Below are 22,944 nucleotides of genomic sequence, written 5' to 3' on the forward strand. Positions count from 1 at the left end.
GACCAGGCCTCAAACACATGTATTTGGGGAGACTCAATTCAGCCCTAGCAGCTCTCCTAAGCAAATATGACTTCAAACACTGTACAGTGACACATGACCAGAGAGAGGCAGAACAGGGCAGAAGCTGGCAGCAGCAGCCCTGGCCAGCAGTGCGGAGAGAAGGAGGTCAGAGGGAAGCAGGGGGCAGGGGCAGACACCCCTCACCACAAACGCTCACTTCTCAGCGCCACGCTCGGAGTTCCTGCCATGGCCCCAAAGCAGCTTTTGTATCCAGGACTGTGATCGGGTTTTCAATGAGACCTGCCTGGCCAGGCTGGTGCGGCAGCTTCCTGTCCCTTTCATTCTCCTCTGGGAACTTACAACAAGCTCCTATTGACTGAGGCAACCGGGGTGCATCTTTATTCCTTGCAGTTGGTAAGTGCTTATTACTGGGAATGAGCAAATGAATAACATGTCAAGCAAATGTATGACATGTTACATATAAGTGCTTCTGTAGATGGCATGGGCTTCAATGACATGCACATTCTATGCAGATGAACATGCGGGTCTCCTGTTACATGTTGCAAGCTTTGCCTTCATTTTTATTAAAGCAAAAGTGCAAAGTAATCAAATAAACTCTTGTCCTTTCTAATAGATACAAATGAAAACTTATCATCATCAAAAGCTCACAGTTACTTGAGAGGGTCTAGTGTGCATGCATGCTTGCATGTGTGTATGTGTGTAGTGTGTGTGTGTGTGTGTGTGTGTGTGTGACCATGCATGTACACTGCTTAGCAGACAAGTCCGGTGTTTGTGTTTCTAATGGCTACTTTATAATTACAGCAGTATTGTCTACTACTTTCAGGCTGATTTATGCTAAATTTCAATCTGGTAATGTTTCCGTAACCTTCAAAACAAAGCCTAGCAAATATCTTGGATGGCCCCCTGCAGAAGCATTTCAATCTATCAAAAAGAGCCCATGTTTCATATTTTCTCCCTTAATGTCAAAAGCACTTTCACTGCAGTATAGATGCTAATTGCCACTTATCTTAATGAGTTCTTTTCAAATATAAAATAACCTGGCTGGAAACATAGCAGACTTCTTGGTCACAAAGTGACAACGACAGGCGTTCTGTTGGCTCCTGGGAAAGATGGGGTGTGTTGTATCTTGTCTGCTTCCTTTCTGATTTAGGGCTTTGGAGGGACAGTTGCTGCCTCCATCTTTAGTGTGAGGGGGAAACACTTCATGGACTAGAACTTTGGCTCCCTAAGCCAAAAGCACAGCAGGAGCCTCTGAGGTTATTACAGCGGAATTATGTGGTAACTGGTATAATCAGTTACTAAGAGCAATTTTTAATAAAACTGTAGTGGATAGTTCCCATTTAAATTTGATTTATTTTAAAGTTTATATGATTTTTTAAAATGAGATTATTTCCTAGTTAACATTCCTATCTCATCTCTCCCCTCTAAAAAATGTCTGGTGTCCAGAACAGTGCCTGGTGGCTCTGGATGCTCAATAAATATTTGCTAAATAAATGAATGGATATATTTAAAACTGAACACCATAAGTCACCATTTCTCAAACAATGTTAATAAATATTTTTATTCTATAGAATATTATGCAATCAGTTTTAAAAAGCAATCTCACATTCATTATTTCAACTGAGTCTAATAGCTAATATATTAGGTTTTATATTATGGTAATATATATTATTATTATTTTTATTTAATCATAAGGAAATGTGGCCAAGAGATTACAGGACTTACATAATTGGCAAGTAATAAACGGGCTAGACACTGATTGTTCTTGAAAAATGGGTCTTGGAGCTGCCCGCAAGTAGCAGAAAGCACTGCTTTGCAAAGGGTAAGGCTCAGGATCCATGTACCACTTCTGTTCATTCTTCATCCCAGGGACCCTCATCCGCTGCTCCTCCATCTGACATTGGCTTTTATCTGTAAGAGTAGTGCCTGAGCAGCTTTTAGCTGGCTCTTTTAGTTTCTCCTTTCTTTGCTTTTTGTTTCTATTGTAGCAATGTATGCATAACATAAAATTTACAATTTTAACCATTTTTTTTAGGTGCACAGTTCACTGGTATTAGGTCCATTAGCATTGCTGTCCAGGATTTTTTTCATCTTCCTAAACTGAAACTCCATTAAACACTAACTCCCCACTCCTCACTCCCCATCCTCTGATCCCCTAGTAACCAGTATTCTAATTTCTGCCTCTCTGCTTTTGATGACTCAGAGTACTGCCTAAATGTGAACTCAGACAGTATTTGTCCTTGCTTGTGCCTGGCTTATTTCACTCAGCAGAACTCTTTAAGGTTCATCTACGTTGTAGCATGTGTCAGAATGCCCTTCCTTTTTCAGGCTGAGTAACCGAAAACAAAGTATTAATAACATCACCATTATGTGTGCAGACCACATTTTGTTTATCTGTTTGTCCTTCAATGGGTGTGTAGGTTGTTTGAACGTTTTGGCTTTTTTCTTTTAAGTAAGAAAAGTAAAAAGTTAATTGCACAGGAGATATTGGGAGGAAAGATGATAGCTTGGTCAGATGACCAGGCAGAGTAGGTCTAACAGATCATCTCACAGCTCAATAGCTAAAGATGGTCACCATCATTTATGATCTCATGGTCTCTTTGTGCAGGAATTTAAGACGGGGACCAGCACAGGCGGTTTGTCTCTGCTCATCAAGATCTGTGATCGAAGCTGGAAGAGCCACAGCCCTGACTGGCACTGGGGGACTTGCTCGGAAGGCAGGTGGGCAGGTTGGACCCTCACACTATGGACCTCTCCATGGGGCTGCCAGAGAGCCTTAGGATGTTGAACTGGCTTCCCCACGGACCACAGTCATACACTCAGCTCAGCAGTCCCTGCTGGTCACAGAGGCCAGCCCTATGCACTGGGGTGTGGTGACTTACTTCACCTCTAAAGAGGACTGGTGATCTGTGGCCACGTTCTAGTATAAAATTTTAAGTGAGGACACATGCTTTATTTCACTCAAGATTCAATTAAATGCATGAAATGTTCTGTGTTGCAGGAATCTTTCCCACTGAATTTCCCACTCACTGTCTTCTTCTCTTTTCCTCCTTTTCTTTTTATTCCTCCTCCCCCTCAGACTCCCACTCTTTCAATTAGAATTACCTGGACTCTAGAACACTCTTGGCTCTGCAGTTCAGTTAAGGTAATTAACCATGACCTTCACTAGATTCGATAATTTAAGTTACTAGCCTTCTCAAGCTTCAAGGTATCACATGCAATGGGAAATTCTGCTCAAAATGTTGATTTTCTTACTATAAAATACAAATGTTATCTCAATAGTTATCACTATTTTCAAATTAATGCATGCCATTATACAGCTGCAAAGCATCTCAAGATGCAATGGAAATTAATTTCCATTAGTTACTAACTGACAGTCAACTACCACCTGCCACATAAGACAATAAAAGTTGTGAATCTTCATTTTTGTCCTCCAGTAAATGTTCAGTCACATGGCATCAAGAAAAATATTATAACTGGGCTATGCATAAAATGACCAAAGCTACTTCAGATTTTTGCATGTGGTGAAATAAACAAGGAGGCTCTGAGGATGAATTGAGATAATATAAAAATGAAATAGGCCTTCTATAGATACAGCAGTATAAGTTGAAGAAGACAGTTCTTTTAATTAAAAACTGGTCAAGTTCTCTGACAAGCACGGAGCACTACAAAGAGCATGTAATTTCAAGAGGTTCAGCATATCTATGTGAATGCCTATAAAATACATAAATTAGCAACTAGGCTATGCCTTTTAATGCTCTCATAAATCCATATTTTCATAAGGGAAACAAATCTTATACTTATCTAATTTTGTAAATTTATATTTTTAGTTTTTACCATTCTATCAATATTGATTTAAAGACTGAAAACTTTAGAATGACTTATTTTTAAGTGGTCAGACAAAATAAAAGCAAAGCATAAGAGTTGAGAGGCCAGACTGATTAACAGGCCAGAAGAAAAATCAATACTTGTTATTGTGTCTTTTGCCAACTTAATCACAGTGTGCTTATGCAAGTTTTATAGGTCTTATCTCTATATAAATATGTGCAAAGCCAATAAACAAGTAGGTAGATTGTTTATGTGCATATACATGCAAACACATACTCTAAGCATATAAATATATAGATAGAGATATATATATACACACACACACACACACGGTATAATACATATATATAATTAATGTATCATACATATACAATCTATGTATATACACATATATAATCTATGTGGCACATATATATATATTTAATATTCCATCTTCTAATTCCGTTTCTTGGCTGTGAGGCCCAAGCTCTCAGTCTTCCCTCCCCCCTGTGCTGTGGGATAAAACCTCTCACAACTGGCCTCCCAGCAAGGCATTGCCCGGGGTCTGCTCCTGGGCCTTTGTTTTTCCAACTAGATAGCTTCCAGTTCCTCTGCCTTCTCCAATTTCTTCCATGTCTCTGACTCCAAGTGCCTTTCTCAGCCTGACTCTGTCTGCAGGTACTCCTGATGGCAGGAATGCTTGGTGCAGCAGGAAGTCATGGTAGGAATCTCAGCTAACAATTGGATCTTTCTGTGCAAGGAAATAGCCCAAAGACTTAAACTACTGCATTTTCACAATGACTTTATAAGGAAAAGACTATTATTATGATGCCCATTTTATACAGGCACTTTGAGGGCAGAGCAGAGGAGCATCCTGGACAGAATCAACATTTGCTAAGAACTCTTTTCAGCATAAACTGGACACTCTCCAAGTCCAGGTATCCTCTGTTCCCCTGGAGGGTGAGAGTTTGCACAGCAGGGCTGCACCAAGATCACCATGGGGGTGGGGTGGGAAGGAGAACATTCGAATTTCCACTCATTCATTTACCTGAAGAAAATTGTCATATTTACTCCATGGTTTGGCACTGGCCCTCTCACTGGGTTCACATTTTAGATGACACCATGTTTTTCATTGGAAGCTCCAACATGGTGGTTGATGATGACACCTCTGCTTATTTGGGCATCTCACATAGGGCTCATGACGGCTGCTGATTTAATTGAGTAGTCAAACAATGAAGAAAGAATATGTGGAAATGTTCTTAACACAGATTTACCTAATGATAAGGTATTTATAAGCAGTATTATTTTATAATATTTAATAATATCCAATAATGAAGAAAATATTAATATCTTAAATGTAGCTTGAAACAAAACATGTTGTGTAAATTTGATAGAACCACATTCAGTAGTAAAGATGTGCCCTTGTATTTCTTTCTCTATTATGTTGAGTAAAAAAAAAAATAAGACAGATTTTTACTATAAAATATGTTTACAATAATTTAGATTCATTAAGCTTTTTTGAAAAATTGTTTTTGAGAGTGCACATGAACAAATTCAATATCTTGAGAATATATTAATCAACTATGATGAAAAGATGCTATTACGTATATGTTAAGCTACGTCAATAAATGTCCTACCCAAACTTTTCTTCTTCCATAGAGAACATTTATAGGACCATTAGTCTACCAGGTATACCAGTCTTGCTTTATTTTTCTCCAATTATTTCACTAATCACATTTTCAAAATAAGAATGCTATGTCTTCTCACTTGCAACATCATTGACACCTCTTGCATATATTTTGATTTGAAGATTTATATTTAACCTATAAACTTAAGAACAACAGTATGCAATGCTATATTTGGTACAGCATCAAAAAATGTATTAGTTATGTGACAATTCTTAAGAGATTCACATTTTATGGAAGATAAAAGCTTCACAAATGTAACTGTAAAGAAAAATTTACATTTATAGACATTTTCAAAGTAATCCTGACTTTAAAAAGAGAATTAGACGTTACCGTCTCCTATATAAAAAGTTTCTGGACATTCTTTGTTGAAGTACAGAGAAGGGGCAGTTAATAGTGAAAAGTCCAAAGTTTTGCAACAAAAATCTATATGACTGAGGCAAGCAAGCTAGAAAACCCCAACCCTTCAGAACCAAACCTTTCATATCCTGAGGCTTAGAGTTAGTAGGAGGTCTCTGGTTTCAAGTCTAATGACCAAATTGGGGCATCTTAATTTTAATTTCTTATTTTAAAACACACACTCTGAAAAACTCTCATTGAATAATACTAAAACTCTTTAATAGTGAAAAGACACTCATCTGCCATAAGAGAAATAAGACAGATATTAGAAAAGAAAGGAGAAGTAAAACAAAGACCATACATCCAATAAGCAATTATCAGAGAGTAGATCTACTCAGACCATTTGCATCCTTTCCTTTATTCTTCTCAGCTCCTACATACAGATACCTGGTACTACCATCCTCCAAAATAGTCATAAAAGATGTGAGTATATTCTTTCCTTTTCCTTTTTATTTTTATAAGGAAATAAAAATGTTCATGCCAATATGACGCACAGTACCCATAAGAATGAATTTTAGCTGCATACCCGTCTCAGCAATGTGATCTTCGTAAGTAATTTACACTCCAGTTCTCCCTTTATTTGAGGCATATGGAGATATTAGTTTCCCCCCACAAAGGAGAATTACATCAAAGATGTATGTAAAACTGCTTTGAAATTGTGCTATGGAGACATGTTTGTAATAGCACAGAGGCTTAAATGGCCTGGTATTTAATGATAAATAAAACTTAAACACTCTTTAAAAACATATGCAGGAGAGCTGAAAGAAATCTGAAGACGGAAAAAGCTTAAATCATAAGCAATAATGCCCAAATAAATAACTGTGAACCCTAGAAGTTAAATATACTAGTTCTAGTAATAGTCACTTGGGGAAAATAAAAATTCATTATTTGAAGGATAATGTAAAAAGTTGTCATAAAAATATCATTAGGTTTTAGACTTGAATTTTGGATTTGGGATGTATCTCAATTAAATTTGAACACTTAACTGTAGTCCTTTATTTTAAGGAAACTCTACAAGCAAGGCCTTATTGTATTATATCCCCCATCCGTTTTTGCATGATGCCAGGGTACTGGTTCCTTTTGTGAATAATCACAATAAGACAGTTCTGGTTCTAGATCTGGTTTTGTCTGTTTCACCTGTGCAGCTGGACTTAGAATGGTGGTATGATTTTCTTTTTCAAAGTGAACACATTAAGGCTAATGATTAGCATTCTTGAAAATAACATACTGAATCTGCAATTCATATAATGCTAATCTGCATATAAATTTTACTCATACAATAGAATAGTGGCCAACATTCTCTTATTCATTCTAACATTTCTTATTGGTATTTCTCTTTTTTGGTTTATACAGTGCCCCCCAATAACTATAAGTGACATAATCCATAATTTGAAAAGCTAAGAGCCATGACAATATACTGAAAGAGGAAAAATAGCTATACAAGGGACTAATATAAAATGGAAAGGATATGCCACTTAGTAAAATAAAATGCATTTAGCTTGCAGCAAAAAAATAAAGAAGCTTATCTGTAGCTAGAGAAACATAAATTTGGTTTCTTATTAAGCCAAATTCCCTTAATATGAACATTTAAAACTTCCCCATTGGAGATAAAACACTTATCCTCAATTTAAATATGTAACGTTAAATAAAGCAATGCCAATTCTATATTCTACTTAGCATTTCTTAGCGTCTGCTGTTATTCTATATGTTTTCAGTTGCATGTAAAGAAAATTTATTTTAAAATAGTTCAGTGAGTTGTTATCTGAAGAGTATTCTATCCATACATAACCAGAACATATAAGGATTGGGGACAAATTCCAAGACTAATACTGTAGAGATTGCTGTTGAGGTTGAAAACCTGAATATGCAAGATGCTGCACAATGTAAACGTAAGCAAATGTTTTTAGTTCTAGTAGTTAACAGTGAAGTGAACATTTATTCCAGCTCACTTTTACCATGGAGGTGCTATCAAATATAATATTTAGCATGTACCCTCCAGAGGGGTGCAATTGTGCTGAAGTAGCTATCTCAAAGAATATCATAAAATAGTCCCATTCTACCTTTATTTTTGTAGAAGTGATTTCTTTTTACAAATACTCCATGCAAATCCCTCGACACAGTACATAAGCACCTGTGTGCTCCATCAGAGAAAATTCCTGGAGACAAATTTCAAGTATGCCACCAGAGTCAAGTCACATGCCCTGCTCTACAGAAATACCAGAAATCTGACATGTCGATAGTATTCACAGATGCAGATATATATTTATGGGACTCTATCAGCATACATCAAATGGCTATGAATAAAACATCATTTAATTCTGCAGGAATTCAATTCCAACTTCAGAAGTAGAGCATCGCTACATCCCTTGCCAATGTTGAAAAAGAAAGCCAAAAAGAAACATATCTCAACCTAACAATTTATTTAATATGTTTTTTATCAATGCCCAGGCAACTTCAACATCATGTTTACTTTCAGACACAGAAAAATGAAGATTATATTGATTTTCTAAGGTTTTTAATTTTTAATATAGCCTGGTATATGGACCACTTCACTCGCTGAGAGAGACTTGCATAGTGACAAAGCATGAGTCCATTGATACAGTAAAAACCTAGTCAGTGATATCTGAGGTCAACTGAGATCATTCACAATTCTCAGCTTCCTTAGCATTAAAGAGATAGTTGTTCTAGATCTTATCAAATAGCTGAAACCTCAAGCAACTACCGATGTCCTGATCCCAAGATCATCTCTACTGTTTGCTATTGAACCAACCGCAGTGATACTTGGGATCCATGACCAATACCCACATTCCAAATCAGACAAAAGATTATAAAACCTAACCAAACTCAACCCTTTCATTTCATGCAATAACGTGATTTAAGAAAAAATAACGCCATACATACAATGACTGGTTAGAGAGCCTCTTGGACATAAGTAGGGCAAAGAAAAAGGTTTGTACCCACCTGGGATCTTTCTGAATGCTATCAATGGACGGGGATCTGGCCAAGGTGCCTTCGGGCGGGAGGGTAGGGCCGGATTTGCTGTATGGAGACTCAACAGAGGGACAATACTGCAGCTGTCGGTAGGGGTCGGCGTAATTGGAGGCTGGGCCTGCGGCGTAGCTGGCCCGCTGGAAGGTGGCCGTGGCGGCATTCGGTGGGCCATGCTGGCTGCCTGTGCGCTGCAAGGGGACGGAGTCGACACCAGGGGAAGATGGGGCTAGGACAGGAAAGTAGGGACAAAGTAAAAAATTGAGGACCTGCTCACAGAAACGGTTAACCAGGTCTAGGCAAGGGTAAAAATTATACACATAAAAAAACAACAAGGGTTTGAAAGAATAAAAACATTAATTGGTCATATCTGAACCAATATAGTCAATGTCATCCAGTAATGATAATTAGCATGCGACTTCAGAAATACCCTTTCCAGCCCTAGGGGACAATGCATCTATTGTCTGTATATTGCTGATCAGCATCCAAGAGGTTTGTTAATCTGAGGTCAACTCTGTGTGAAAACAAAACCCAGAAGCTCTAGAGGGAATATTGTATAGGGAATCAAGGACAGTTAACTATTGTTTATGTTGAGAAAATTCAGAAAGTGTTTGTTCATGAGATGCTATGCCAAGTTTATTAAGGGTACAAAACAAACTTAGTAACATAGTTAATTTTCCTGAGTTAAAAAGTAAGGGAAAGTGAGAGGTAATGTGTGCATTGGGTTCAGTGGGGCCAGTGTTGCCCTAATTAGCACTAAGGCAAAAAATGCAGAACTGCTCTAGTGTCTGTCAGGTTGTTCGCAAGAGATTTTCATAGACCTCTTTTCAACCAAAGCTGCCACAGTAACAGATAGTTTGTGGTCGGCAAACTCATTAGTCAACAGAGCCAAATATCAACAGTACAACCATTGAAATTTCTTTTGAGAGCCAAATTTTTTAAGCTTAAACTTCTTGTAATGCCACTTCTTCAAAACAGTCTCGCCCAGGCCGTGGTATTTTATGGAAGAGCCACACTCAAGGGGCCAAAGAGCTGCATGTGGCTTGTGAGCTGCAGTTTGCCAACCATGGGATTAGAAGGGTAGGCATACAGGAGAAGGGGAAGACCAGCCCAACTGTAACCCAGACAAAACAATGAGCTTTCTTGGATTTCTCGGAGCATTTGCATCTTTTCAATGTGTCTAAGTTATTTTTGAGGAGATTTTGCACCAGTTACCAAAACCAGTATGACTATTTCTAAACTGAATTTCAATGTTTTGTTTCCTTCCTGGATTCTTTTCAGTATATTTCATGTCGTGATTCCTGAGGTTTTTCTGGGTCTCAAAAATTTGATACCTAAGATTTAGTTGACCTGTGCAATGAAAGCAGCATCTTTTTTTTTTTAAACATATTTTATTGATTTTTTACAGAGAGGAAGGGAGAGAGATAGCTAGAAACGTTGATGAGAGAGAAACATCAACCAGCTGCCTCTTGCACACCCCCTACTGGGGATGTGCCCACAACCAAGGTACCTTGACCGGAATTGAACCTGGGACCTTTCAGTCCGCAGACCAATGCTCTACCGCTGAGCCAAACCGGTTTCAGCAAAAGCAGCATCTTTAATATTAATAGAATCTGACCCAGGTATATGAATAGCCATGATCAATTTTAGGCAGGGTATTTACTACCTGGCCTTGTAGATCAGAATATACCCCAAAGGTAGCCAGTATCTAGTGTGCTCATTTCTTCCCTGGATGCTCTCTACATGGCATTAGGTTCCAATTATAAATCACGCCCTCCACCCCCATAACTTTGACTCCCTGAGCTTCTTAGTGGATGGATAGTTTATTTTATCCTCTCTTACATTAAATGATATAAGCCTTATCAAACACAAAAAAAAATTATGTCATATCGAGAAAACAACTGTTAAAAGAAGTTAAGGAAACCATGTGTAAATGACACAGTGAACTGGAGGAACATATTCTAATACTGAAAACTGATTTTTAACTAAGAGATCAGTGCTTCTTATTTCCAATGAGCTTCTAATACTTAATCTTATAATGACCAAAATTATGGGAACAGGAACCAGTGAAAACTACAAAAATATTTAAGAACAACTTTCTAAACAAAAGATATGTACATTTCCAGAAGAGCTATCTTTTGAAACGAGGGTTGCTCTGATGGATTAAGTTTCATAATGATCAGATTAGACTAATAAACATGAAGTTTACAACCAGAAAAATCTGTTTTATGTCTGTTAGGTCACCATAAATATGATAGTGGTGAGAATTTATAAATATAAAATCAGAATTCAAGTTCGTAACTCCAAAATGAAATAAATTAGAAACTGATGTAAAATAATGTAAAATACCAATACAAATGTGAAGAAAATACACTATCTTAATAAGAGGTTATAGGACTATATAGAAAAAAGAAAACAACAACATGTGAGAATCTAACAGGTCTCTAACTAGCCATCAGTAATGCCACCTTGTACTGCCTCATGTTTTTAAGCATGGCATTAAAAAAAAAGGTCTTCAACACATAAAGATTCAGTTCTCCCTTTCTTTCAGGCAGACTTAGGGTGGCTTATGCAAACCACGGCTCTCTATTCACATGGATAAACGCATGTTGGTCACACTATGAGAAGACTTTCTTTGAATATAGTATTTCCCTTAATTCCTGTCCTGTTACACATTTTCCTTACTTAAATTTTAGAGCTCAGGTGACCAAATCACCCACCTGGTAGGATAACTCTGTTCAATTGAACCTTCTTGTGGCAAACACTTGAAGTGGAAGGTGCTTCATCAGGTCTGTAAGCACTCCTCCTCTCCCCTGCCCTGCCAACAGCCCCTTCCCCCTCAATGAGCTCTTGGAACTCAATGAACCATCCTACTGGTCTCTCTGAGGAGATTTTAGAATTCACCTCTTCAGCAGGTTGCTTGGTACTTCACCCAACATCTATGTTGTTCATGAAATTATCTGCTCTCCATGGAGCTACACAAAGAAAGGTCTAGTGTGTAAAAAGAGAGATGTTTTACACATTATATTTGAAGGAGGTGAGGAGAGATTCTTTTTAATAAAATCAAACATTCTCCTGGTACTTTAATAATGATAGGTGGTTACGTGTATTATTTACTGACAACGGGGGGGGGGGGGAAGAACAGAATAAAAAGGGTGGGTCTCTAGATACAGAAATATGAAAACATAAAAAACCACATTTACATATGTTACATACATAGCATGCAGTAAGCTAATTAATGAATCCCCTCTGCATGTTCAGAAAATAAAGATAGCTTAGGTGGCAGTGAGTCCAAGAACAAGGCCTACATACCCTTTTTTATTATCTAAAGTTTTACATATGTCCCCTTTTTCCCCAACTGACCTTGCCCTCCCCCTTCCCCCCACCATTCCCACTCAGGGCAAGTCCCCACCGCCCCAGTGTCTGTGTTCATTTGCCCCAGTGTCTGTGTACGTTTGTTATGCTAATATGCACGCATACAAGTCCTTTAGTTGCTCTCTAACCTCCACCTCCCCTGTCTCTGGATCTATTCTTTTTTTTTTTTTTTTTTTTTTTCTCTCCGGCGTTTTATTTATTTATTTATTTATTTTTTTTAATTTTTGAATGGATTATTATTCAAATTTCATGTATACAGTGCAAAATTTAAGATACAAAAGAATATTCACATAGAAATAAATTTTCTCCACTAGGGCTTTGTTACATTTTTCTTATCTCTTTGGAGCTCTTCAGGATAATGGTCAGGGGAAAAAAAAACACAAAAAGTAAAGATTGTGCATTGGGAAAATGACTAAAGTAGGACATTAAAAAACACACAACATAAATTCCAAATTGCTTTGCTTTGCTCCACTTTACTAGTATGTACTCAAATGCTCATCTCTGCTCTCTTCAGTTTTCCTTAGAAATGAATTTCAAGGCCCCTTAGATGTCAAAGCTAACGGGTGATGCTAAAGCAGAATATATGAGTAATCTTGTGGGTATTATAGGATGAAAAATTTTCATGTATGTGTTCCAGTTATGTGAGATTAGAGAATCTACCATCAGTAATCAGTTAGATGACTCAAAAGTTATTCAGAGCAGTATTTTCTTTGAGCCCTCCACACACCTGATAAAGTGTAAGCCCAGAGACCATGTAGAGCACTAGGAACCTGGGCCACTGGCCCACCTGATCTGTTTCCTGGAGCCCTGTCCACATCCGTAATATAAAATCTACAGGACATCAGATTCATGCTGAGAGTTTGGTGTCACATGGCATAACCCTGAGGAGTCTAGCTGTGCCCTAGAGGGATCTATTCTTGTTCATCAAATTATATTGATCATTATATCCCACATATGAGTGAGATCATGTGATATTTATCTTTCTCTGACTGTCTTATTTCACTTAGCATAATGCTCTCCAATTCCATCCATGCTGTTGCAAATGATAAAAGTTCCTTCTTTTTAATAGTGGCATATATTCCGTTGTATAGATGTACCACAGCTTTTTAATCTACTCATCTGCTGATGGGCACTTAGGCTGTTTCCAAATCTTAGCTATAGTGAATTGTGCTGCTATGAACATACGGGTGCATATGTCCTTTCTGATTGGTGTTTCTGGTTTCTTGGGATATAGTCCTACTTCAAGAGAGTTTACTTCTGTTACTTTAGGGATGAGGAACCTTTAGCATCCAAGCAATGACATTTCCAATAGGTTATCATTTAGAATTAATCCTAAAGGTCTTTCAATTTTCTGCACTCTGCACAGGCTGATCCATGCCAAATGCAATGGAAAATATGCAAGATAAATTAAAGATAATCTTTTAATGTCAGATATTGTTACATTTGTGGAAAGTGGCATTTAATGCAGAATTTTTAGTAGTGTGGAATCATTATTACTGGAGTTGATGTTTCTGAATTTTTCCACGAACTGTTCTACTAGCAAACACTGTCTTCTTTCAGCTGTAATTAGATTTTTTACTTATATCATTTTATATATAAAATGAGTTGATATAGGTAAGCATCTGGAAGCTCTTCCTAGCTTTAAGACACTATTTATCATTGAGCTTATTAAACATTTCCATTTGGGTGATAATGTGCCCCTGTCTTCTTAGATCAAAAAATAGTAAAATTTTAAACTAATAAATTATTTGACTTGCTCTAATGGGAAGTAAACAATTTTACTGTTTGAAGTAACAGCATTCACAAACAATAAACTGCAAATAACCCATAGTTTTCTGGACTCAAGTGGTAATTTTAACTGAGAATGTTATTTATGTATCATTGGAGAATAAACATAAAATTTATGAATATGAAGGCTCTATGTAATCCTTCTATAACTTTACTAAGCACTGGCTGGTATTGCATAGAATTAAGATTTTTAAAAATATTTTGCCAACATGTGCAAATATTTTTACCACATTCTTTTATTTTAAAAATCATTTTATTGATTTCAGAGAGGAAGGGAGGAGAGAGAAACAAAAACATCAATGATGAGAGAGAATCGCAGATCAGCTGCTTCCTGCATGCCCCACACGGGGGGTCCAGCCCACAACCTGGTCATGTGCCCTGACTGGGAATCGACCCCTGACCTCCGGGTTCATGGTCGGTGCTCCACCATTGAGCCACACTGGTCAGGCTTTCACCATATTCTTTTTTCTTTTTTATGTTGCAATACTTGTCATCCTCATAAGAATATTCGGCATGTTTTCCCCTTGCAATGTGTCTGTGATAATTCATTCTTTATTATAAGCTGACACTTCCATTACCGAAAGCTCGATTTCTCCACTCTCTTAGAATCACATTTATCTACCGGGAAATTCAAGTGTCCATCACTGATGCAGATGTTGGCCATTCTCACTAGTCTAGAGAGATGTGTTCGCGGGATTGTCAGAGGCAAGAGTTTGTGTTAATCAAATGACTCCCAAGTTGACAGTCATCGATGTGTCTTGAGTTTGAAATACAAATTTGTATTACTTAGTTTCTACTTAATAGACTTCAGCATAAGCAAATTCATGAGGCTCACATATTCCTTGACTGGCTGTGTCTATTGAACAAACTCTGGTTTTTAGAAGCCTTTTTCCCAGATGAAAGGTATGTTTTATTTTCACAGAAACCCTAGTTAAGAGTATGCCTCTTTAAATTTTCTTGGTGCAGGATGTTAGATCGGTTGTCCTGGAAAAGTAGGTGGGCTTGTTTACACCATAGTCTTCCTCATAGGCCTGTTTTTCCTGCTGCTGTACACACTATTGTGCCTCCCTGCCCTGGGAGAAGGCATGAATGGCAGCCTGCCTCTGCTTCTGTCTCTCTCCCCTCATTTACTGGTGAGATGGCACCCTTGGGGGAGCCCTCTTGACCATGAACCACTGCAGATTCAGTAATTTTTATCTGAATAAGAGGATTTTACCTTCTCTGGGGCTGTGAGGCTGACTTCTGTCTTAACTTTCTCTCTGCCTCCATAGTAAGAGAACTAGGGCCCAAGTAGGCTAGCGGGCCACATGAGAGCCCGCACTCTTCTGCTGGCCCAGGTGGGCAAGAGGTCTGTGGTTCTTGTCTTGCAGTGGCTGGGGTGTCTGAGCCTGATCTATCTCAGTGAGGTCTGGGAGTGGGTGGAGAAGGAAAACCCTCTTTAGACCATGTTCTCTGGCATAGCTGTGCCTGCTTAGTTAAATAAAATCTTATTAATTTTCCATGTGAACAGTGAACTTATTTGTATGTTTTACCATCCACAAGCCTGGAGCAAAAGAGAGGAGAGAAATAGGATTTACTTGCCCTGATCCTTTAACATGTATTTAAATGAATATAAATACTCCTAGGTAAATCTCTATCATTAGGGAGATTTATTTTAGGAAAGCCTAGATAAGTTTTTTTTGAATACCCAAAGGTAGTCTGTGCTTCTCATCTGAGTTGATGTCTGAGATTTGCATTAGCCTTTATAATAAAGTCACAGGGGTGAGTGGCTTAGTGTGGCAATCAAACAGGATAGATGGAGGAGGAAGACCAAGAGGACAGATGAGAAAAGATGCTGGGAGGTTGAGCCCAAGGGGCAATGCTGAGAAATCCCCTTTGGTGAGAAGTTTAGGGAGCTTTAACATCTCACCTTCAACATCTATAATTGTTTTTCTGATTTTTTGCTGTATAGTCATCTTGAGTATCTCTCAGCTACAGAACTGTCTGCTATTCTAGAAAGCCTTTGTGGCATTTGGGGCAAAGGAGGTCCAGGGACTCTCAGCCAAGAGTGATGTTGGGACCTGAGGTGGTAGGGAGCACAGCCGTTGCCCTGAATGACCAAGGATGGACATGGATGAAAAACCCACAAAACAGATTCTACCTTTTGATTGTAAGCCATTTAAAAATGTGCACTCCCTGAAGTATATGGGACTGAGCTCATGAGGGCTCCTGAAACAGATGGCCAGCTGTGTCTGGCCCAGGACCTCTGCCTTAGAAGAAACTCTACAGTCCCATTTATTTTTTTTTAAAGTGCAAGCATCTTTCTTTGTCTTTAATCTGGCAAGCATGCATGAAGTATTGATTTCTTACTATAGCTAATTTTTCATTAACTCCCCAGAAGTTTATTAATGAGATCGTTCTAAGAGCTTATGAATACAGAACTGAGAAGGAACATAATCCCTTTGGTTGTCTGTGTTTATTCAGATTAGATACTGAAGCTGAAACCGGTTTGGCTCAGTGGATAGAGCGTCGGCCTGAGGACTGAAAGGTCTCAGGTTCCATTCCAGTCAAGGGCATGTACCTTGGTTGCCGGGACATCCCCAGTAGGGGGAGTGCAGGAGGCAGCTGATCGATGTTTCTCTCTCATCAATGTTTCTAACTCTCTATCCCTCTCTTCCTCTCTGTAAAAAATCAATATATATTTTTAAAATTAGATACTGAACATCTCTGAGGTTATCTCCATCTTATATAAAATTACCTTAATAACATGCAACAAACTAAACATTAAACCAGCCCAACCTCAGACGGGTGTGGGTTTAGCAGGTTGATGATGAGAGAGATTCTGACAGAAGAATAAATGGGTATTTTTTTCATCTACACAAGATAGGTATTATTAACACTGGATGGCATTTACGACGTCAAACATAAAATCAAGAGTAATTTGTCCCGTTGCCTATGGTGCCGTAGAAAACGGAAATGTAAATACCAATAATCAACTATAAAAGCAACTTAGCTTGACTGGATTTCAAAATGTGCAATTTAGTATCATAATGCAGTTTAACAAAATTGCTGCGCTCTATGCGGTGGTGACTAGAGGAACGACCATCTCAAGAGGCAGAGCCCTGTGAGCCCAGGTGTAGACTAGAGCTTCGCTTTCCCAGCCTCAGCCCCTGTCCAGGCCAATGTGAAGAGTTAGGAAGGAAGGAGAGAGCACTGCTCTCTGCAAAGAGTCTACAGAAAATTTTCTGAGATTACTTAGCAATACTCAGCTTTATAATAATTGCAACCCTCAACATCTTAATTATATCCATTTTGTAGTTAAGTGTTCTCTGGCACACAGAGTCATGACATTTGACCATTTTTATTTTGCCAATGGCTGCACATTCTGGGAAAACACGTGTCTTTCTTCATGTGGCCTCTGCTGGTATTCAATTCAAAATATAGATTTAATCCGGGAAAGTTATACAGTTGATGGAACTGCAAGCAATGGCCAACATCCAATCTTTAAATAATAATTTCATATAATTCAACCTAATAGTGCGTACAAAATAAATTCTCAGTTTGCCTTACAAAGTATGCTGCATTTTGTAGTCAATATGTTTTTCCCCCAAGCTTGCCAAGTAGGTAGACTACATCATTTAAAAAATACTTACCAGAATTAGGTATATGCCTTTGACATCCCATATAATGACCGTGCTTTCTGGAGGACTTATACTCATTAAATATATTGGTAAGGATGAATAAGGAATTACTCCTAATTGGTAAGGATGAATAAGGAATTACTCCTAATTCCTTCAGTTGCCTGTTTGACAAAATAAGCTTACACCCTCCATGGTATGTCTTTCATTCACAACATACTTAGGGAGGTTTGGTTTCCATCATCACCATCACAGAAGCAGGTCACAAAGCTTGTAGGGAGAGAGGACACACACACACACACACACTCCTTTCATGAGGGAGGGTGGTGGGGCTCCCAAGCATGCCCGCCCACCCTGGACAGGGCTCGGGGTGGGTCCTGAATACACACCTGTGCTCGTGCGGTAGGTGCCGGAGTGTGCTGGCGGCAGAGGGTCCCCCTGGCTCTGGCTGAGACTCCTCATAGGGGGCTTCTGATAGACGCGGTCTTCATAGATGGGGTCTATGTGGTGCTCCGGGGACTGCAGGGCCCGCAGCTCCGGGCCCAGGTGGCCGTGCTGGCTGCTGTACGAGGCCCGGGACCCGGCTGGAATAAAATAACAGCAGGCATGAAGACCTGACCAGTATCAAAGGCATGTTTGATATTTTTTTAACAAAAATGTTGAAATCTGCAGAATATCAAATGAATGACATGAAATGGCAGAAATACGTCAAGTTAATCAGCTTATCGGCATCACCCAGCTGCCTAGCTTTGCTCCCCAACCTCATCGCCCTCTGAGGATAACGAAGCTGAGATAAATCCACACGGAACCAAGGCCACTGAAACATCCATTTTCTCAGTCTATCGAATGTTGCTTGTTTTCCTTACTAACGGGATCAGGCAGACAGTCAAACCTAAAACCCTCTGATCATCCCATAGCCCTTGCACCTTAAATTTTGCAACAAGTTATTAAACTCATGATCCACTGAATAAGCCAGGATGGCAAGCCATCTTTATGTTGTTTCTGAAAAGTGAGCCCGAATTTGTTCCCATCAGCAGTTTTTCCCTGGACAACGAATGAACCAAAACGTTTAGACTTACAACAACCGAAGTCTCTGAGGGCAGATTTTTTAAAGAACGTTTTTAAGTTATATATTGCTTTATCCTTACCCTCTAAATTGAAGCTTAGTGCACCCTGCTCTGAAGAAGATACAAATAGCTGGTTTAATTTATAAATCGAGGCTACACATTACTCGCCTTATAATAGTTATAAGTCACTGTATGTTTCATTTCCTTGCGTTGTATGGGGAGTGGTGTGACTTGAGAGCCATGCTGTGAACCTCTGCACATGGGGAAATAAAGTTTTATGAGGGCTAAGCAGTTGAGTTGACACAAGGTAAGGAGGACGCTGATTGAGAGCCAGTATTTCGGTCAAGGTCCGGTCAGAATCACAGCAACAGTGCCAGGAGGATCATCTCCATTGAGGCAGATGAAGTAAAGGACATGGAAGGACAATGAAGGGTGTGGGGCTTCCAGGATAAATGGCTTCTCTAATGAGGTGAGCAGAAAGCACACAGGAGCCAAATGAGGCTGCAGCTGATGTTAGGAAAGACCATTCCCTAAGTCTCCAAAGCTAATGCCCACAGGGCATCCTGAGGTTTAACTGTCAACTGCCTTTGAATAGCCCCAGCTCTGAGCTCCCCACTCAAACCTACAGCAACAGGGTGTTGCAATTCCTTGATTTTGTAGGTGCTTGTGGGCAGCTTTACCTCTGTTCCTCTGGTCCAAACCCTTCACTGGGGCCCACCTTAAAACCTGCTTCCTGAGGATCCCTTAACCAAAATGATTTCAATATTCTTATCTAGTATATTTGAGAAAAAAGCCCCTCAAATGTTTTTAAATTGGCAATAAATGTTTTCCTAATATATATTTTACACGGGGTGCTGTCAAAATAACAATCAAATAAACAAACAGGAAACAGGATTTCTGGATGATTGGTGCAGTGCTAAGACTTCTATGAATTTAGTGATAATTAAAATCACTGTTTTGAGGAAAGGCAAGTTCCTTACCTTTCCCTTTGCTAGTAATTATTTCAATCCTGATTCAGATCGCATGCAGATGAATGATAGGTCCAAAATAACTGCTTTGCATAATTATGTTCATTGCATCTCACTGATCACATGCCAACATCACACTGAATATTATCTCATTTTGACATTTTCCAAAAATATATTTTAAGTATGATAATCCATGTGTTCCTGCTGTCAACTCTTGCTACTACTTGGAAGTTTTAGAAATAGTGCCAAAAACTTTCAAGTCTAAAAGCAAGGAAACAGTCTTTGCAATTGACCATTGAACAACCCGTGGGTCAGAGGCACTAACCCTCATACAGTCAAAAATTCCTGTGTAACTTCTGACTTCCCAAAATTTAACTACTTCTAACCTAATGCTGACCAGAAGCCTTACAAATAACATACATGATTGACACATATTTTGCATGTTTTCCTGTATCATATATTGTATTCTTACAATAAAATAAGCCAGAGAAGAAATATGAAGAAAATCAGAAAATACATTTACAGTATTGCCTTTATCAATACCATAAGTTTATGTTGTCTGTTTACAAGATGAAAAAAGCTGCATATAAGTGGACACATACATTTCAAATCTGGGTTGTTCAAGAGTTACTACACCTAAATGTTTTATAAATAAGTGTGTTATCCATTGCTAGTAGTTAGAAATGTAATTTTATCACTTTTCTTTATTCTAAGCCCCTGAAAACATCTAAGGGTGTGCAATGAAAGCACCTGCTGACCCTTTAAGTGGCCATATGATCTGAGGGCGTATGTGAAAATCCTCTTAGTAAAAGCATTTATTGGGCATTAGGACATTTTTAATAGCATACAATGAATCAGAAATCAATGGCCAAGGGACATGGATCTTACAATAAAGTCTATCTTTGTGGATATCACTATAACTATATGCTGACAGTAAGAAAAAATATAATAGAATTATTAAATATTTGAACAATATATTTTTTATTAGCATGTTCTTGATAAAACTATAAGTTCACAGTGTTTCCCTGTGGAAACATTTGTGCAAACCCATTTGCATACATAAGCATTATGCACAGCACTGAATGAGATAGGACTTTCTAAAAGGAGCCTTGTTTATACTCCTTTCTATCCATTGTGATCCTTTCAATTGCTCACGGGTGGGCACAGTTATTGGCAAGAGCAACAGAGAGATTTAGGAGAAAGAAGGGAGACAGGGAATAAAAGGTGAAAGGTGCAAGTTCAGGAATTCATGTTTTCTACCATTCAGCCTCAAGTAAGGCCTATATGAACAAAACCTATTTTATTCCGGGTAATTCCAAGAGAAAAAAAAATCTCACACAACCTCTTCTGGGAATATGCTGCAAAAGTTCACGAGGTGGTGAAGATATTTGCTGATCCAAAGAAAATGTACTTTTCTTTAGCAGTAGTTTCTTTCACCATTATGGTCTGTTTGACAATAAGTCCTCAGCATTCTGAGCTCAGAATACCATCAGTAAGCATTTGTATTTTTGACAGGAACTGAAAAGATGTTATCATAGCAAGGAAAAATGCTGGAGAAAGTGACTTTATCCAAAATGTCACAGATGTTCAGGGCAATGAAGAACAATTCTGAGAGCCTCACCTTGACTGAGATGAGGGTTCAGAACTACACCATGACAAGGTGCAGTGAAACATGGTGGCCAGAGAGAAAAGGAAAGCAGACCCTACAGGCCAGACCCACTGCAGCAAAGAGTTCCCCACCATTGCAGGCAGAGGTCATGCAGATATAATACCTGTGTCTACAGAGCACTTTATGATCAATTTTCTCAACAAGGCTTACCTCATCCAATGTCCACCTTGCCTTTTTTTTTTTAATTGATTTTTCACAGAGAGGAAGAGAGAGCGATAGAGGGTTAGAAACATCGATGAGAGAGAATCATCGATTAGCTGCCTCTTGCACACCCTCCACTGGAGATGTGCCCACAACCAAGGTACATGCCCTTGTCCAGAATTGAACCCGGGACCCTCCAGTCCGCAGGTAGACGCTCTATCCACTGAGCCAAACTGGTTTCAGCAATGTCCACCTTACAATGCTGTCATATCATTTTACTTTTCCTATTTCTCTTCACAAGACAACATTTGGGTCTAGAGAGCTAAGGCACTGGTAATTTTCATCTGTAATGTGAATCTGAAATTAATGGAACATCTGGAACATGAATGGTCGGACTGCAGGCTAAGAAAGGTTGTGACTCTGGAGGGTGCTCTGTGAGGGCCACACCTCCTGCATGTCCAGGAGCCCTGGAGGACAGGGGAGAACCTGCAAACTGATGTAGGACCAGGCCAGGGACAGCCGTTGTACAAGAGCTACCTTTGGTCATAAAACTTCCATCGCCTGCTCACTCCTGGCCATTCTGCTGTGGCACTGGTGGTAGGAGGGGAGAGGGAAGGAGGGTTCAGTCCTGTGGCAATGAGGGAGGTTTAAGCTCCAGGGGCTCAGAGGGGTGGGAAGACGGGACCACTGGAGAGGACACTAGACCTCTGATATCCCCTGCTTCTGTGTAGGCATCTTCACACTAGCACCACCATTTACATGAGCAAGCCCTATGTAGAAGCTAGAGAGCATGGCTCACCATCAGGTTCTGCAAATGAAAGGTGGCATTATGAGTGTGGATGTATCATGTTCAACAGTTTGAAGTAAAAATAGATTGCATCAAAAGTAGTAATTCTACTGCTATTTCTTGAGTAAATTTTGCCCAAATAACCTGAAATAAGAAGACATAATTTGGGCTCCAGATCTGTATCTAATCAGTTGGGTGAATCAAGGGGAGTCACTGAGCCTCTCCGAGCCCAAGTTTCCTCCAGTGTAGAAATACAGACAGTAATGCATGCATTTGTATGGCATGAAATAGTGAGAGGATCAAGATGAGTGTGACTATGTCGGAAAATGGATACTTTTTAAAACAGCCTACGATGAGTATTCCCATGTCATTCAACCTCAGGGTCAAATTATATTATCTCATGAAAATATATCTTTTGATTGGGAGAAAAACTTCTTAACAAAACCCTTCAAAATATGAAAAATGAAACAGATTTAACTTAGAAATACGTGACAAAAATTTGATAATTTTGTAGAATATTACAAAATGTAAATCATATTTTTATGATCTTAAAGGAACAATATCAGGGTTGCTTGGTAATGGATAATTGCAGGAATGAATTAAGTCCAAAAGGGAAAGATATATTAAAATGA

At 38.8% G+C, this 22,944-nt stretch overlaps 1 protein-coding gene across 7 annotated transcripts in view; it reads right to left on the reverse strand.

The window, feature by feature from the left end:
• Positions 1 to 22,944, reverse strand: part of CTNND2 (catenin delta 2) — a 716,413-nt gene that overhangs the window by 259,304 nt on the left and 434,165 nt on the right. For all 7 annotated transcript variants that reach the window (XM_036410294.2, XM_036410290.2, XM_036410291.2 and 4 more), the window contains 2 exons: positions 18,070 to 18,264; positions 8,874 to 9,129 (listed from right to left, as the gene is read on the reverse strand). In XM_036410294.2, coding sequence (XP_036266187.1) covers positions 8,874 to 9,129; positions 18,070 to 18,264 — 451 coding nt within the window. The remainder of the gene's footprint in view (positions 1 to 8,873; positions 9,130 to 18,069; positions 18,265 to 22,944) is intronic.

This window comes from Pipistrellus kuhlii, unplaced genomic scaffold (genome assembly GCF_014108245.1).
Source record: "Pipistrellus kuhlii isolate mPipKuh1 unplaced genomic scaffold, mPipKuh1.p scaffold_m20_p_4, whole genome shotgun sequence".
NCBI lineage: Eukaryota > Metazoa > Chordata > Mammalia > Chiroptera > Vespertilionidae > Pipistrellus > Pipistrellus kuhlii.